At 45.0% G+C, this 19,053-nt stretch overlaps 1 protein-coding gene across 7 annotated transcripts in view; it reads left to right on the top strand.

Annotated features, from left to right (window-relative positions):
- Msra (methionine sulfoxide reductase A) overlaps nt 1-19,053 on the top strand; it is a 325,520-nt gene that overhangs the window by 124,277 nt on the left and 182,190 nt on the right. For all 7 annotated transcript variants that reach the window (XM_036199086.1, XM_036199092.1, XM_036199093.1 and 4 more), the window contains exon 2: nt 7,703-7,771. In XM_036199086.1, the coding sequence (XP_036054979.1) occupies nt 7,703-7,771 (69 nt within the window). The remainder of the gene's footprint in view (nt 1-7,702; nt 7,772-19,053) is intronic.

Raw genomic sequence — 19,053 nt, 5'->3', positions numbered from 1 at the left:
TAGATCTCTTATGCACAGTAATTTAAACTTGAAACATAACCTCTGCTTCTGTCCTCACAACTGTAGATGTGATGTGACCAGCTGTCTCAAGAACTTGCCACTGAGACTGCCCTACAATGAAGCATTATAACCTGGCATTATAAGCCAAATCAATGCCCCCCCCCAATTGCTTTCATCAGCATATTTTGTGAGGTTGAGGGTGTTATTCCATCAAAACAGTTTCTACCACTTACCGCTTTGAAGGTCTGGAAACAGAGTAAGAAGGGAATTTGTCACTGAACGTGGTGACATTGGGAGTCAGATGGCTGGTACCCTAAGCCCTGTGTCTGACAAGTGCTTGAGAGAGGAATGAAATGGGGTCAGTTGCATACAGCCTGGCAACCTCGGTAAACAATGGCATGGCTGATCGTCTCAGGTCTGCTTCTGTGAGGATCCCCTGGTTCTGGCAATGTCTATTGCTCCATCTGGTTGTTCGGTTCTCTACATTAAGATGACTGCTCTTGTGTATGAGGAGAGCTTAGGTCGCTCATTGTGGGGTAATTGTCACTCATGAAGTGACCTCCCTGCAAGCATCCGTGTTCCTGGTCCTGTATCCAGTATCTCCAGTCCTGAAGAAGGTAAGAGAAGTTAGGCGAACTTGAGTTGAATCAGCCTTCTATTACCAGTTCCGAGGCAGCCACTAGATGATCTGCGTGCCCACGTGTAGGGTTGAGCAGGAATCTGACTTAAAGGATAACAGTTGGCAAAAGAGATGACTCAAAATGGAGGCACAGATGCTAAACTTGTCCCGCTTTCAGCTTTCAGACCCCTTTCCTCAGTGTCTGTGGCCTGAAGTGCGGCCAGTAATCTGTGGCAAGTTTTTGTTGCAGGCATAGTCAGGTCCAAAGCTCTTCCACCCTGTGGTGACTGAGTTCCTGTGGCTGAGCAGGACTCCCGGGATAGCAGCCATTGTTTTTAGACTCTCTATAACTGGGTAATGTCCCATTGACTAGTCAGTCAGGAGGATCTTGGGCTCAGGAGAAGCCTATGGGGTCTGCTTTCCAGCCTTCCATTCCCTGCTACCTGCCATCCTCTTCACTCATAAGATACAGGTTTTAGCCATCACAATTTAAATACGAGTCAGGCGGCTCAGAGCTGGGTGGTTATGTATGGGTCTGAATTACTGCAGACATGCTATTAGGCAGTGTTTGTTGTCCTTTGTTCAGGAAAAGGAAGCTGCCATAATATCTGGAGCATCTTAGACTTTCACAGAGCAAAATCCAGTGGCATCAGTGCCTTCTTCTGAAGCCTTGAACATGTCCCCCGTGTCCCTTTCAAAATGTCCGTCAGAGTTGACTCTGACCCTTGCTTACATTAACCTTTGTGTTCTTCAACCAGGAGGCTTTCAGAATAGAGGAAGATCCACCCCCCCCATCCTCATATACCCTTGACAGAGGACACATCATCACCATGAGCTGCACACATGGCTTTGGAAGGGCCCCCACTGAGCAGGGAGCAGGGGCAGGGACATGTGCTCAGCCAGCCAGATTGGAGGCCTCTACCCTGCTGTGCCTGGGCCACAGATGCCTCTGCCTGTTACCCTTCCTGTCCTTCCCTGCAGTAATCAATAGTGAGGACCCAGCTAATGCATGGTTTTTCTGTTTGGTGATCTGGTTTCTTGTGGTGAATCATGCCACTGATTTTGGAGCATAAACTTGTGAATGCTGCCATTTACAAACACTCGTGTCAGCCCCAAATAGGTAACCAACATAATATGTTTAAAGGGTGTCTTACTCTATGGTCCCCAGATATGTTGCTGTAGCAGAGTTTCAATGGGGGGATGCTCTTTTGCCATCTAGGAATAAATCCTTCATTGCTGGACTTTGTTTGTTGAGACAGGATCTCTTATAACCCAGGCTGCCCTCAGATTCTCTGTATAGCTGAGGTTGACATTGAACTCTTGATTCTCCTGCTTCTACCTCCCAAGTGCTGTCATGTCTGGGTTTTAAAGAACTCACATTCCTCACCTCCTGACACACACTACTCTCTCCTTATTCTAAGGCTGTGTATTGTATTGTTTCTTATTTGAAATTTTGCTTTTTTTGAGGTTTTAGTGACCTGGGATCAGCTATATCCCAAAACAACTAAACAAAAAAAAAAAAATCCTAGAAATAAATAGTTTCAAGCTGTGTACTGTTCTGAGGGACATGATGAAATATTGCACCCTTCTACTCTGCCTTGCCTAGGATATGGATCATTCTTTTGTCTGGTTTCCTGTCCATTAGCCACTTGGCAGCCATCTTGGCTATCAGACTGATGTTTGCAGCATTGAGTTGCTTGTGTAAAAGTAACCCTTATTTTACTTAATCACGGTCCCAGAATTCATGAATTCAAAGGAGACACGAGGCAAAAAAGGAAAACTCAAAAGGCAAAACTAAACCAAACCAAAAAAAAAAAAAAAAAAAATCCCACCCCTCCACACCCATAAAGAAAATGGATGGACAGATAAATTCTGGTACCACGTAGCAAGGCTGCTGGTCACATGGAGTAAAATGCAGTGTGTATAAGGATGGCCCTGTCTCAAGTTGGAAGCATTCTCTTGGACTCCCTCCTCCATAAATGAAAGGGTACTTCTGCAGGGAATTTGGTAAATTGTTGAGGGGATTTTAGTGCATTTTATTGGTAGAAGTGAGGAAGAAAACAACTACCTTTATTTTGTTCCCATCTTTCTGTTTCATTCACTCAGGCCAAGAATGACAGGTGATTTTGTTCCATGTTCCATCTCTGAATAATTGATTCTCTGGGTTGCTATAATGAGAAAGGATTTTGAGAGAATGGGAAAAGTGATTAGTGCTATCTGCCATGACCACAGGTGTAGAGAAGGAGGAGATCCACCATTTCCTGACTCAGATCTTGTTTTTTATCCATCTCACACAGACTCCAATGCTAGCCTGGTGGTTGTACAATACTTGCAGTGTGCCAGGCTTTACATATCTAATGTAATTCTCAATGGCACCCACGAGGTAGTTCACATGAGGAAACATACAATGGAGAGAGTTTTCCAAATGAGGAAAAGTCTCACAGAGGTTAAGTGATATGTCAAGGTCATGTAGCCAGAACATGAGAGAGGTTCAAGATCACATAACCTCCTTCCAGAGCCCTGCCCCTCATCCCTCTTGCTTGCTAATGTTGCATATACTGCCACAGGGCTGATGTAGGACTCAATGATCTGTATTCTCTAAGAAAATGCAAAATCAATTTATAGAAACAATTATCTATGGGCCTCAGGCTTTGGAATAAAAGATGAGATAGGGGACATCTCACCAGAAGGACAGTGAAAACTTCCTCCTTCCTGTCCAGTGTGGAACATTTTCACATCTACTTCAGCATGGCTGTCTTCCCAGAGGCAAGGAGGTAAGCAGCTAAGCGGAAGGCTCCTACATATGAGGATGAGACGTTGATTCCCTGCTCTCTCGGCCACCCAGCCAGGTCACTGTTTCTGAGTGGCTATTTTAAATGTTCACCTTTATATGTGGGAAACATGTTCTTTGCATTTTTTTAAAATAAAGGCTACTATAGGACTGTGCAAATGGTTTAGTTACTGAAGTACTTGCCTTGCGTGCATAAGGACCTGAACACACTTTAAAAAGCCAGACATGGTAGTATGTTCTTGCCTCTCTAGTGCTGGGGAAGTAGATACAGGTGAATCTCTGGGGTTTCCTGACCAGCCGGCCTAACTGAATTGGTGACTTCCAGGCCAATGACAGATGCTATCTCAAAAATAAGACAGGTGGCACTTGAGGAATGACAGCTGAGGTCGTCCTCTGGTCTCCACATGTACTCAACACGTATATATGTGCACTCCCCCCCCACACGCATACATGCACACAGACAGGTAAAATCCATCTGGTCATATGTCACAACAATGTTTGAATCACAGCAGACCATAGCTGATGGTGGCCTAAGATTCCATTGCAAAGTTAGTGATGTCTTGGCCAAGTTTAGTTTGTGTGAACATACAGAATTGTATTTAATAATCAGTTTCTTAGACTATCTCCCATTAAGTAATATAGCAGTGTGTGTGTGTGTGTGTGTGTGTGTGTGTGTGTCTATTTACTGGATCAAATAAGTTATATTTTCCATACTGGCTTGAGGAGACTTTTAAATGCTATTTACTTCGTTGATTAGCTTAACAAATACTGAAAACCTGTGTGTCACTACATGCTGGGATTGTGAGATGATGAGATGTAGGATGTGACCACTGTCTTCCTTGGCTTACCATTCACTGGGAGATTTGGTCTCTTTGTCCATGTAGTAACACGAATGCTCAGTGCAGTATGAGCAAGGCAGAGGTGTCTGTAGTAGAAGGAGGAGAGATTTGCTAATCAGTCCTTATAGATCCTTGAAGGTCAGCGGAAACATTGACTCGGAGTAATGGGGAGCCAGCAGAGATGGGAGACATGTGGGTAATCTTGACTGTCAACTTGGTTGCATTGAGACTTGCCTAGAAGGTTTATAAAGCATGCCTCTGGGTGTGTCTGTGAGGGTGATTCCATTAAACAAAAGGGGGTGGGGAACCTTCCTTGAATGTGGTGGCATCACCATGTAGCTTGGGAGCCCTGGTGAAATGTAAGCGGAAAAGGGAAAGAGCCCATAAACACGGGTGTTCTCTTTGCTTCCTGGCTGCCATGATCAGGGCACTCTCTTCCATTTTGCCTTCCCACCCTGACAGACTGAGCCTCTGAGACAGAGCCAGATGACCCAGGCTTCCCTGGAGCTAATTGATAAGATTTATTTTCTTTTTATCAGCAACAACAATTTTGACAGACGTGGGAGGGTACTTTGGGGTTTATGTCATATAATTTGGATTTTTTTCATGTTTGAAAGATAGCTGTGGTTACACTAGGAAGAATGAATGGGCAAAGGGTACAGAAAGGCAGTCACTGGAGGCCAGACAGAGAAGTCAAGGGCACTGAGACAAGGCCAATTTGCATGGTAAAGGGAGGGTGAAGTTGCTAGACTTGGGGACACAGTATGTGTGGGTAGTGCAGGAGCAAGAAGAAGCGAGCCCAAGAGTGGGGGGACAGTGGCCTGTTCCTAAGGCAGTGAGGCAGGCAGGCAGGCCTGGAACCATCTCCTATGCCACCACAATGCCACAGAAGACTCACCTTCTCTTTAAGTGTGAGCTTCACCTGGGCTATAGATTAGCCTTGGCCCACCCAGGAAACCAATTGCTAAGGGAAAAAGTATACAGAGAAGTCTGTGGTTTTGTGGGTTTTTAAAATTTGGAGTATTTTCATCCTAGACAATAAGAAAAAAAAGAAATACCCCTCACATTCACTGTGTGTTTCACTTTCCTCCCAATACCTGCATTTCAGTTTGCTGTCCTTGTAGTCCTCATAAATGGTGTAATAAAATGGTTTTTTCTTGCCAGCACTGCAGATAGTATATCTCTTCATTGCTCTAAGTAGTGCTTGAGAGACATTGCTGTCACATCAGGTTGAGAGATCATCAACAAGCCAAGAAAGGACTTCATCTGAGTCTAGTTTGGTGACCAGCGAGTCTCCTGTACCTGCTCACAGGATCATAGGTTGACTAGACCACTGAGAGTCCCACCAGCAGCATGGAGGACTCATGAAAAGCTGCCTCCCTGACAGTCCCATGGGCAATTTTTAGGCTCCCTCACTAAGTCAGTTTCTCTCTTGTGTACCCATGGGGAGAGGGACCTCTTGGAGATCTCCTGAAGGCTCCCAAGCCTCCCAATCCCTCCATGAAGGAAGGCTAGTAGGTCTGATCTCTTGAGGGTAATGTGCTGGTGATCACAGCTGCTCTGACTCAAGGTGGTGATGGTCATGTCCAGTCCAGAGGGAACAGCTGCATTTGATAAAGCTGTGAATGTAAATTCTAAGCAGTTTCCTAAGTGAGGTTTCCTTATGGCAAGTGGAACTTTACGTTCTGTTACGTATATCCTCTTTTTTCCCACCCACATATTTTCTCAGGTTAAACTCTTACCGGTGGGGTTAGTGGGTTAAAGGAAGGAGTTTCTGATTTTTTTTTGTATGGGTAAAAGTGACATTCCAAATGCACTGGTTAGAGTTAAGGGATGGGCCGGGGCTACTCATAAATCAGAGCCTTGGTCTCCATGTGTTTACAGGAATGCACTGACCAAGGAGCTTAACCATATGAGTGAGCCAGACAGGGTCATCTGGGACCTTCCATCATGTCTCTGCTGATTATGTCCAATAGTGGCTGAGGGCCCCAGCAGCTGCTGAGCCTGCCAGCTGTCTGTCTCCACTCTGGGCTGTTCCTTTCCCTTTTCTCTGATTTTGTTACTTGCAAACCAATAGAAAACCCTGAGACGAACTTAGGGAATGAGCTAAAAGGGGCCTCGCAGACTCACAGGGTCTACATCACCTAGGCAGTGCTTCAAAGGGTGCTGAGAAACCCATGGTTTGGATAGGAGCTTAAAGCCTCCTCTGGCATGGTCCCATCTCAATCTAGTGTCATACCCCATCACACGTGGACCAGGTAGTTCTGTGGCTCACCAAGAATCTCTGAAGCTCACACAGGTTGTATCCTAGTCACTCTCTGTTAAGAGTTTAGTAGACATAGTGTGGCCATTAAGTCATGGGGAGGCTGAATGTCATGAGTTAGCTGTTTCTCCTGTGTGTTTCTATGAGTAAATACTCATATTTGAACATTGCCAAGGACATTATGAAATGCGCTCAGAGTGTTCTCTGGAGTTCCCTGCTTGGGAGTCTGAGAACAAGTGTTGGATCCCAACCTGGAGGCTTATTACATCTCTACTTTGCACTGGTGGTGGGACTTCAGGACTGGAAGGCTACTGATAAGCACTGGATATCCATGGGTCCCAAAGCAGTTGTCCCTGGGAGAGTGCTTGAATCACAGTGGGATACCGTGGCCTCCTGCTGCACTTCTTGCTTAAATACCAGCTTTATCATCATGCTGATTGTTGGACATCATCAGGGGGAGGCATCCTTACTCAACCTGGATTTCAAGAATCCCCTTGTTCACTGGGGTGATCAGTTTCAATAGGGACCCCCTAACCAGGGGTTCAACATTTTTCCATTGTCCAGGCCTGTAAGAACTTGGATCCTGACATATTCATTTATAAAAACCATGCCAGAGTTCGATGTGTAAGCTACTTTATCATTGAGATTGAAATTAAGTAAAGGGCTAGAGAGATGGCCCAGTCAGTAAAGTGCTTCCTCTGCAAGCCTGGGGACTTGAGTTTGATTCCTGGAACCCATGTAAAAAGCTGGATGTGGTAGCATGTTATTTTAATACCTGTGCTAGGGAGGCAGAGATAGGTGTGATCTCTTGGGCTCCTTGATCGGCCAGCCTTGTCAAATTGGTGAGCTCTAGGCCAGTGAGAGACCCTGCCTCAAACAAAACATAAAACAAAGTGGATCCCACCTGAGGAATGACATCTGAGGCTGTCTTCTGGTCACTGTATGTACATGCACACATATGCACATCTGCTTCCTCAACCCCACATGGACTTGTGCACACATGCACACAAGTGCATGTAACACACTCAGATTTATAAAAACCAGGTGACGGGGATTCTTTTAAGAGGGTGAGCTTTGGTGTGTTCCTAACTCCTGAAGAGAAACAGGCTCACTGACACATTTAATGACATGTGTTAGTATGCATGTCAAACTTTACACTTAAACTCACATTTCTTTCTTTCTTTTTCCAGCCAAACACCATGTCAATGGCAACAGAACGGTTGAACCTTTCCCAGAGGGAACACAGATGGCTGTATTTGGTAAGATATCAACTCAGAAAGAAAACCCAAATACTGTGCAAAGCTTCCTGCCAACTTTCTTAGCTGTAGTAAGTGTCCTCGGGGCTTCAAAATCTGGGCTCTTGTAGATATTTACAAGTCGTTACAGCCAAGAAAACTCTTGAGTTCTTAGTAATTTCTGGGCCCAGGAATACTCACTTTGTAGAATCCAGTGTGTTTTCTTGTCTAACTTTGACAGCCTGATATCACACTGTAAGTTTGCGCTTCCTTTTGTCCACACTGTGAATTAACTCAATTAACTCAGGGTTTGAGCTTCTCTTTCTTTTTCATGTAGATGCACAATTTTATCAAGTTGTTTGGAGTCATTATTGTCACCTAATTGCATGACATGAATTGAGCACAACATTCATTGGTAGAAAATATTAGTTAAAAATATTGCCAGCAGAGCCGAGTCTAGTCCTTGGTTACATACCTAAAAATTACAGTTGTGAGGTTTTTGTTTTTGTTTTTGTTTTTAAATTTTTACTTATTATTTTTGGCTGACTTGGAACCATTTGGTGAAGACTTCTTTGCCCACGTTTCCACCTCCATAGCGTCTGTCTGTCTGTCTGTCATGCTGCCCTCCAAATGTCCCTGCTTCTGGCAGCTCTCTGCCTGTCCTTCCTTGCCTCCTCTCCTCCGTCCTGTCTTCACGTCGCTCCCTGCTGCCCTTCCTTGCTTCTGCATTGGGACTCTTCTCTCCAGCAGTGCCCTGAGGTCCTCTCAGGCAAGGCTGCTCTCATCTCCTGGGATCTTAGCTTGTCCTCCTCTACTTCTGCTTACCAGCCACTGTGAGATTGGCCGCTTTGCTGTGCCGTGGCCTCCACACTATGACGCTGTGCCTCACAACAGGTCTTAGCTGACATCGTGGACTCAAGCCATAAGCTATAACATATTTTCTCTGGCATTTTTTTTGACACAGTAGTGACTAATAAATATCTTGTTGAGAGAGAGAGAAATGACACAGGCCTTACTGTCCTAAGAGGCCTCTGTCTCCTGCGATGTAGTGGGAACTAACAAACATTGACCTCAGAGTTGGAAACACTGGGACATGTAACTCCATGTCAAGATTCCTTTTCTTTTCCATTCCATGTTAGTTCCAGAGGTTTACTAAAACCTCACCAAAGGCCTTCACAGTTTGACTTTGGACAAGACACTTCTTAGTTTTGTGTTGAGTGAATCCTGAGACCTCTCTAGGTCTAGGCCCTTTGTCCTGCCTCCTCCCTACTCCAGACCCCAGGCTCAAGTGATGATAGTAGTGAGCCTGGAAAACATGCTGCTACTGGCTGAATGGCCAGTAGGTGTGATGTGATTAAAAAAAAAAAAAAAAGATGGCTCTGAGCCAGGTGTGCTAGCAATGCCCGGGATCCCGGCACTCGGAAGGCAAAGGGAGAAGGGTTGCTATGCGTTTGAGGCCTTACCTAAAACACAAACAAATGAACAAACAAATGGAGATGGACCGCTTGCAGACTTCTTCAAGTTCTCAATATCGAAAGGGCAAAATTATACAGAACCAAAAATAGCATATGCCTGACATCTAAAAATTCTGCCTTTGTAAGTGCAGTTTGGCTCTCTCTGCTGCTTACATGAAGTTCCCGATTTGGTTAAGCATATGCAGTCATTGCAGAGTGAGGTTTCCAGAGCTCTGCTCCTTTTATGTCACTTGTCCACCTGGCCTGTGGTAGAGGAGAGAATGGTTGGCGTAGGGAGAACTCCTGTCATCCCGAGTTGTTTATAGCTGTCCTGAAAAGGTCAGATTAAGACAGCACTTGACTGAAATATTCAGGGCACTTGCCCAGCCAGTGCTTCCAGAGGCTGGTGGGCTAGCTGGGCAGTTGGCTCAGAGAGGTCATGTGACTTACCCAGGGCTACTGGGCCTTTGGAACTAGGGTTTGAGTGGGAGTCTACTTGGCTTGGAACTAACATCCTCTTCCTGATGTCACCTTTCTCTGTACTGCTTGAATGAGCCCTGCTAGGGCCCAAGAGATTGAAAAACTACCTTTCAGTCGGATCCACACACAAAAGCATGATTTCCAGCCAAGCCAATTTAGTAAATTGATTTGTAAACTCCCGTGCATTCCCAGAGTGCTCTGAAGGACTCTTGAGATGCAGCTTTTGCTGGGAAAATGCTGTTTGGAGTGAAAGTCTCAGCCGGCTCCCTCCCGCTGTCGATGTTAGTAGCAAATAATGCATCCAGCACTGGCTGCATCTGTCTGCCTGTCAGTTACCCAGAGCAACAGGGGAGCTGCTTACCTGTCCAAACTCCTCTGCAGCCTTGGAGGTCTCAGCACATTAATGCCAAAATAGTGTCACCAACTGTAACTTCATCTGGTGGCCGAAGATTGAGCATGCCGAGTAGAATGATGTCTACATGGCGGCTTTATGGTTTCATCCACTCTGCTGGTGACTGCTGAGCTACAATTAGGCTTTCATATCAGCTTGGAGGGATCAAGGCCCACTCTGGTGTGAAAAATACAGAAGTGTGTGGTACCCAGTGATCAAAGATGGCCCCTAAAACATAGTTCCTGCCATTCAGTCTTTGCCAATTATCTTAACTCAAGACATATTTCTTATTCTGTCTTCTGTAGTCCATTTGTGATTTTTTTTCCAGGTCTCCATCTCCCTTCATCAGCTGGGCCAATGTTAATGAGGGAGACCACAGGCCCTGGTTTCTGGTGCTCCTCTGGTCTGCCTCTGATGCTCACTTTCTGGTTAGAGGGAGCTCACACTCTGCAAAAGTGAAACAGAACATTTTTGCAGTTAGGTAATACCTGTGTCTGTGATGTCTGAGAGCGCCCTGTGGCCATCCCCTGCCTAATCTGTATGGCAGTCCTGGGAAGTGGGCAGAGAAACCGCAGCATCTCATCTGGAGGTTAAAGATCCAGCCAAGCCGAGAGGCTGCTTTCTCCCGTATGAGAACATCATCGGCGAGCCGTGCCTGTCTCAGGAAGGTTTTCTCTGCTTGCAATATCTTCATGGGAGTGACAACTGTTGGCTGTGGGCCACTCTGTCCAGCAGAGCACCTGACTGCAGCCTCCTGGGGCTTGGGGAATGCTGTCAGTTCAGAACAGCTGTGGAAAACACCCCATAGACAAGAGGATCTAGCACAGCAAATAAAATAAAAACTTATCAATGGAGAAGTGTGGGCAGTGAAGGCAAGGGCAAGGAATTCTAGTCACAAGCTAGAATTGAAAGATGAGTTATTTGAAACTTTAGGGGCTAGAGAGGACGCTCTGCGGTTAAGAGCACAGTCCTCTAGCTGAGCACCCAAGTTTGGTTCCTAGCACCCATGTCAGGTAGTTTACAACTGCCTGCAATTGTAGCTCCAGAGAGATCCAGTGCCCTCTTCTGGCCTCTACATGTACCTGCACTCATATGCACATACATACTTACACATAGGCACACATCCATACACATAATTTTTAAAAACTTTAAAGTACAGTCTTTGAACATCTCTTTGCCACCCAAACTCTGACACTCCCAAATATGAAAGCTTGCCCTTAAAAACGTCTAAACTGCAGATGAAGTGCACCCCTGTAATGCCAGCATGTAGGGGCTTGAAGCAGGAGGATCACAAGTTCCATGCCAATCTGGGCTGTACAGTGAGAGAATGAGACCCTTGTCTTATTAAACTTTTTTTTTAAAGGAAAGAACTAGAAATTAGATTAAAATAAGATATAAACTTATAGGAGTTCAGGTAACTGGAATATAACTTTTAAATACACATTGAATGAGGTAGACATTGAAAAATAATAAACTAAGGTAGACAAACTGAGGTTTAAAAAGGTTGCAAGCCAGTGGATATTGTCATGTTGTCACTGTATCAGCCCCTGGGCTTGAGCCAACTTGGAAGACTTTCCTCAGTACTGGCCTGCCCATCTTCCTGAACCCCTTCAAGTTAAAAGTCAGTTCCCAGTTCTGAAACCTATCGCAAGGCCCTTCGGTGGGAGCTGGGGAACTGACTGCAACTTGTGCTTTCCATGTTGCACTAAAACTGTCCAGTGATGTGGGCCCGTGAACTCTCCATTACAGCAAGGATGCAAGTCGTCCATTTCTAATCCACACAGGCAGGGGTTAAATAGACTTTTAGGGTCTCCCCTTCCAATTAGTGAGAGTTGACTGTGGCTCAAAATGGTAAACCTATCTACTTGTGTGTGTGTGTGTGTGTGTGTGTGTGTGTGTGTGTGTGTGTGTCTACGTGTGGAGGTCGGAGTTTCTTTCAGGTGTCTTCCTCCACTGTGGTCCACTTGATCTTTTGAGACACGGTCTCTCACTGAATCTCAAGCTTACCGTTAGCTATGCTGCCCAGCCCGTGAGCTCTGGGATCCACCTATCTCGACTCACATGTTTGTTTGTCTGTCTGTCTGTCATTTGAAATGTGGTGCTGAGGCTCTGAACTCAGGGTTTTTGGTTTTTGTTCTGGTTTATTTGTGACAAGGTTTGTCCATGTAACCCTGGGTATCTTGGAACTCACTCTGTAGACCAGGCTGGCCCCGAACTCAGAGATCCATCTGCCTCTGCCTTCCAACTGTTGGGATTAAAGGTGTACACCACTACACCTGGCCCTAAATCTATTCTTTTTTATTTTTATTTATTTTTTTTTAATTTTTTTAGCTGAGGATCGAACCCAGGGCCTTGCCCTTGCTAGGCAAGTGCTCTACCGCTAAATCCCCAACCCCAACCTATTCTTAAGAAATTATTTTATACTCAAAATTGCTGTGGCTGCTCAGATGTAGGGTCCTACAAGGAGAACCTGAATGTGGCAGAACTAGGAGGAAGGGACAGCAGCTGCCGTCCCTCATTGTCCCTGGCCCTTGATAGCCTGACAGTAGCTTTTTGGGATGACCAGCCTCTGAGAAGTCTGTGATCTATGTCAGGTTGTCTTGGGGGTCCTTCAACAAGGAGAGCACATGCCAGTCTAAGACGCTGGGGAACAACATACTGATCCACTCACCACTTCCTACTGTTGACACCAGGGTCATTCCGTATAGAAATGTATAGAAAAACTGATCAAAGGGGTGTGGGGACCAGCAGGTGTCGAAGGCCCAGGGATGTGCCCTACTCCTGGGGACACCTTTGTCACCTTAGAAGAATTAGATCAGTGTCTAGGAGGAACCCATCACAAGAACAACACCCCTGCCCCCACCTTGAATTGTAATTTTTTTTTTTCTTTAAACAGTCCTGGTTATTTGATGGCCAGCCGAGAAAACAGACTTAGAAACAGCAGGCAATATGTCAGACTTCAAAGGAAAATGTATTGGTGTCTTGCTGGCGCACAGCCAACATTATGTTGGTAAATAATCAAATCCCCGTGTGGCGGGTTTCTCCCTGAACCTTGACTGAAAACTATTGAAGCTGGGTCTGGGACAGAAGAGTGGCAGCCTCGCGTTCCAGGGGAAAAGCTGGGGCGAATGTTTGTAATTAAGCAGTCCATCTATGCCCACGAGACTGATGGAGCAGCAAGCTGAGAACTGAAGCAAGCTTCCAAGATGGAGAAGCAGTGGGTAGGGTAATTAGAGGCAGGGCCTCTCCCCAGGTCATCTGAAGCATCTCAAAGGACAGGACAGTCCTTAGATATTGGAGCCTTTTTTTTTTTTTTCTTGGAGACAGGATTTCATATATCCTGATTGGCTTTGAACTCAGTGAGTGACTAGTAGCCAAGGATGACTTGAACTCATAATCCTTCTATCTCCAACTTCTAAGTACCTGGACTACCGGCCTGCCCCACTGTCATGTGTGCTCTATGCAGTGCTGGAGATGGAGTCCCGGCTTCCTGCTTGCTAGGCAAACCTCTTCCAATTGCATCCCTAGCTTGGGAGATATATTCTAAGGCAGATTTGTTTTTCATTATCTTTTTCACATGTTGATGATCTTGACTTCCATTTCATTCCTGGATGCAGGCAGACCCGAGGACAGAGGGATGGGGCCCAGAGACCTCTGAACCTGGGCCTGTGGTGTGACTGCAGAGGTACATCCATGTTGTTTTGAGAGAGCAGGAAGCTTGTCTGGAGTGGAGAGGGTTTCTATGTGTAGCTTTGTGCCTTTCCTGGAACTCACTCTGTAGTCCAGGCTGGCCTCGAACTCACAGAGATCTGCCTGGCTCTGCCTCCCGAGTGGTGGGATTAAAGGCATGGGCCACCACCGGCCAGCTCATTTCTAACTTTTTGACATTGTGACACAATGCTATCTTCTACAAAGTTCATGTATAAGAACCATGCACTCAATTTACAAAAAAACAAAAACAAAAACAAAAAAAAAAAAACAAAACCAAAAACCAAAAGGAAGATCTGGGTGCTGCTAGATGAGTCTCTTGGACCTCTCTTGTGCAATCTGTGTGGTGAAGAGGGAGAACAAGGGCAGCTTGAGACTTGGGTCAGACTGTTGCAGAGAATGCCTCACAGGACAAAGGGGACATGGGATCCCCACAGCACTTCTCATTGTCTCACCAGAGGGTCTGTTGAGCCACCCCTTCCTATCCAGGTTGTCATCATGGCCAAGGTCCTGGAGAGTGACGTCAGCTTATCAGTTCCATAGCATCCCTCCTTCTTAATACCAGACAAGACCTTTGTCTCAAGGACACTGAGAGTGACAGCCTTGCGTCACAGCTGAGAACCGACTTCCCATCACCCAGGTCCCAGTACTGACCTTTCGGCAAAGCCCTCCCACACTGGACTGGACTAGTCCAGCCCAGGCTTCCTTCTGTACCTGGCAGAGAGCTTTGGCCTTAGCTCTGAAACCAACTGGTTATGAATGTTATCATCCTCCTTTGCCCCTAATCCCCATCCAACAGGCCTCCTCCTCCTCCTCCTCCTCCTCCTCCTCCTCCTCCTCCTTCTCCTCCTCCTTCTTCTTTTTTCTTCTTCTCCTTCTCCTTCTTCTTCTTCTCCTCCTCCTCCTCCTCCTCTTCCTCCTCCTCCTCCTCCTCCTCCTTCTTCTCCTTCTTCTTTTAAATAGGAAAAGGATCGATTTATTTTACAAACGTGGCAGACATTTCTCAAATTTCTGAGAAAGCATGAAAAAAAAAAAACCCCAAAAACAGGCCAGGGAACAGTTGTGTTCCATTGTTCTTCTCCACACTCGCATTTCACAGACAGTGAACAGATGTAGAGAACAGCAAAAACTGAATTGATTATTCAGCCTCGGTGAACCAAACTAGCATTTTATTTTTGAGTGCTGAGGATCAAATCCAGGGCTTTGTACATGTCTGGCAAGCATGCTACCACTGAGCTGAACCTGAAGCCCCTGCCTGTCATGTCTGAGGAAAACCTGAGTGCTGTGGGTCGAGTACAGGTAACACGAAACATGACATTCTTTCCCTTGCTCCTATCCTCCTCAGCTATTTCTCAGTCTTGAGTTGTAAAACACACGAAAATATGTTCACGGCATAGTAAAGCAGCATACATCTGGACTCTGCTGGATCAAAGAAAAATAAGGGCTGGCGAGATGGTAAAAGCACTTGCCACCAAGCCTGAGGTCCTGAGTTCAATCCCTGGGACCCACACGGTGAAAGGAGAGAACCAGCTTCCACACATTGTTCTCTGACCTCTACATGTATGCTGTGGCTCGTGTGCCAACTCCCATGTACATACACACACATAAATAAATAAATAAATGTAATAAAACTTTTAAAAGAACGATACAAATAAGGAGTGTAAGCCATATTTATAGACTTGTAAATTCATGAAACAGTGTGAATTTGGCTTGAAGTTTTCTAAGAGCAACATGAAGTAAGATCAGTTGTATGATATCATTTGTTTGGTAAAATAACGAATACAGAAGTTACTGTTTTAACAGTTTTAAGCATTCAGTTTAGTGTTGGTCAGTGCACTCACATTGTTTTCTTTACCATCATGCACCCCAGACTGAAGTTCTGTGGCTGCTAAACACCCGTCCTCAACCCACTTTCTCTAGGCCCTGGTAATCTCCGCCATGCCTCTGTCTTCATCAGTCTGACTCCTCTAGTGTCTGCGTGTGGACTCAAACACACCCCTTTGTGACTAGCTTGTTTCACACAGCAGAATATCTCAAGGTCCATCTGAGTCACACTGTATGTTACATCTCTCCCTTTCTCTGGTTGAGTAAGACCCATGTATGGACCACCGTCTGTTTATCCATTTAACCATCCACAAAAGCCTGGGTGGTGTCTGCCTTTTGCTGTTTTCGACAATGCTGACCTCTTTGAATCATTGATTCGAGTTCTTCTGGTGACTACATACCCAGGATAGAATACTCTCTGGGGGTTCTTTAGGCACGGCCATTTTGTTTTCCAGAACAGTTGCATCTTACCAGGCCCCAGGAAAACACAAGTACCATTCCCCCCTACATCTTTCCCAAGACTCTTTACTGTTTATATTTTCCACAAGAACACAAGAGGCAAAGTAAGTATCAACCTGAAAGCCCCATCAGTGGGTGAATGGGTTAAAAAAAAAATGCACCCAGGGTTAGCATTGACATGAAGGAAGCTCTGTCGCTAGAGCAAGAGGAAGGAGCCTGAGGGGTATTTTGCGTAGTTGGTAAACCAGGCACAGAAAGGCTGGGACCACCATCACCTCACATGAGGAATCTAGAAAAAGTGATCTCATAGAAGCAGAAAGTAGAATAGTGGATGCCAGGGCCTGAGGCTGGGGTGCAAAAGAAAGATGGAGGGACACTGGTCAGAGAGTGTAAAATGTCACTCTGAGGCAAAATAGTCACATCTGGGAGAGCTCTCATCCAAGAGGCGAGTACAGTTGAAACTGTTTGAGAGTAGATATCAGGTTGGCTTATCCCCCTACCTCAGAATGGTAAATACATGGGATGCTATGTTAATTAGCTTAATTTAAGCACTCCACAGTAAATACATATGGTAATACATTAAACCATAATTATTTTCAGTTTTTATTTTTAAAGACAAATTAATAAAAATAGTTTTGAGAAGGTTAATAAAATATAGGAGGGGGCTAGAGAGAAGGCTGAGTTAGTAAAGGGCTTGCCTAGCAATAGGAGGCCCTGAGTTAGATTACTAGCACCTGTGGATAGAACACTGACCATGGAGACACACACATAGAAGCCTAGCTCTGGAGAGGAGGAGATTGGTGGGTCTCCATGGCTCACTGACTAGCAAGCCTAAACCTGATTGTTGAGCTGCAGGCTAATGGGAGACCCTGTCTCAAAATACAAAGTAGACAGTACTCAAGGAATGATACCCAACTTGGTCCTCTGATGTCCACAAATATGCACACATGTGCACCGCATACATTTGAACAAACACACACACACACACACACACACACACACACACACACACACACAGAAGGGGGGTGCATCAAACACACAGGGGTTAGCAAGCTGCTAATGCTCAGTGGGGAGCATTGACAGCCTGCTCTTGCTCCATTTGGAGATCAAGTATGCGTTGATTCAATATCCTTAACTGTTGGCTATTCTACTTTCTCGCTGATGTAGGCCCAGGACCCAGCTTGTTCCAGGACACGAAGTCCTAGAGCACACGTGATATAACATGCTGGAGTCAGAAACAAGAGGCCTTCCTCATTCCAGAGTCTACTTTCAACAAATGCAAACAGCATGTGACAGTTTACCAATATAATTTATATATTACACTGCCCTATTTATATGTGCCCAAATATCAACATATGCTCTTCCATGTTGTTATAAATTACAGGATTTCATTTTCATTTAATTTAAATTTAATTTTAGATTTATTTTGTACGTATGGATGTTTTGCCTGTTTGTGTGTCCATGAATCATATTGCATGCTTGATGCCAAAGGAGATCAGAGAGGGCATCAGATCCCCTGGAGCTGGAGTTACAGACAGTTGTGAGCTGTCATGTGGGTGCTGGGAATTGAACCAGAGCTCTTAACCCTTGAGCTATTGCTCCCATCATCAGATTTCATTATTTTTCATGGCTAAATTGTATTCTGCTTAGGGTGTTGTCTAAACACATACAACAAATTTTCTTTATTCACTAAGCCACCATGAACACTGGGCAGTCTCATTCCGTGGTTGTCTTGAACAGTCCTCCAGTGGACACAGGAACACAGACCCCCCCCCTCAGCACATCAGTTCCATTTTCTTTGGATAATACCCAGTAGTAGGGTTGCAAATTGCTGGATCATCAAGGAACTGCCATGTTGTGTTCTATAATGGTTGTACTAACTTCCATTCTGTGTTTGTGGGGGATAGGATTTGAGGTTATGCATGTGTACCAGTGTGCAGCAGTCAACAGACGACATCTGGTCTCTTCTATTGCTCTCTGCCTCATTTCCTGAACAATGTCTCTCCCTGAACCTAGAGCTCTCCATTTTTCAGTACACTGGTGGCCAAGAGGACCCAGTGATCCTCTTGTCTTCAGCACCAAGTTCTGTGGTTACAGGTGTGTGTGGTTGTCACTGCTTTTTATTTATGTGGGTGCTGGTATCCTCATGGTTCTATAGCAAGCCCTGTCACTCACTGAACTGTCTCTGCAACCCACATTCTTAACAGTGTACACAAGACTACCATCCTCTGCATTGTCATCAATATTCTTTATCTTCTTGATCTTAGCATTCTAGCTACAGTAAGGTGATATCTCATTGAGGTTTTGATTTGCATTTCCCTCACAGTTAATACGGTTGGGCATGTTTTCATATACTTGTTGGCCTTGTGTGTGTTCTCTTGAGAACTGTCCGCTCAGATAATTTGCCCATTTAAAAATCATCACCACCATCAACATCATTACCATCATCATCGTTAGCTACTATTGAGCTGTTCCAGCTCCAAATTTGTTCTGATTGTTAATCCCTAATCAGATGAGGAATAGTTTGTAAACATTTATGCCGTTGTGCAGGCTGTCTCTTCATACTGTTGCTCTGCAGTATATTTGCTATAACAATTTGCTATAACTCCACTTGTCTCTTTCTGCTTTTATTTATGCTTTTGAAGTCTTATCCAAAAATTGATTGCCCATGTCAATGTCCCAAAGTGTCCCTGTGCTTTCCAGTTCTGAATTTATCTCTAGTCTATATCCTCTTTGAGTGGATTTTCCTTCAGGGGGCTACTTTCATGGCTCTCCACTTTCCCATCATTATTTATTGACAGATTGCTCCATCTTCACTTATTTTCTTGGTGCCTTTGTTAAAAATTCAGTTAGAATTCCTTTGGACTTACTTGGGGTTCTTTGTTCTGTTCCATTGGCTCACGTGTCTGCTGTTATACCAGGGTTACACTGTTTGGGTTAGTGGTGTTTTGTAGTGCATTTTGAAGTTTAGTGTTATGATGCCTATAATT

Source organism: Onychomys torridus, chromosome 9 (assembly GCF_903995425.1).
Source record: "Onychomys torridus chromosome 9, mOncTor1.1, whole genome shotgun sequence".
NCBI lineage: Eukaryota > Metazoa > Chordata > Mammalia > Rodentia > Cricetidae > Onychomys > Onychomys torridus.
This window is presented reverse-complemented; position numbering and strand designations above follow the sequence as displayed.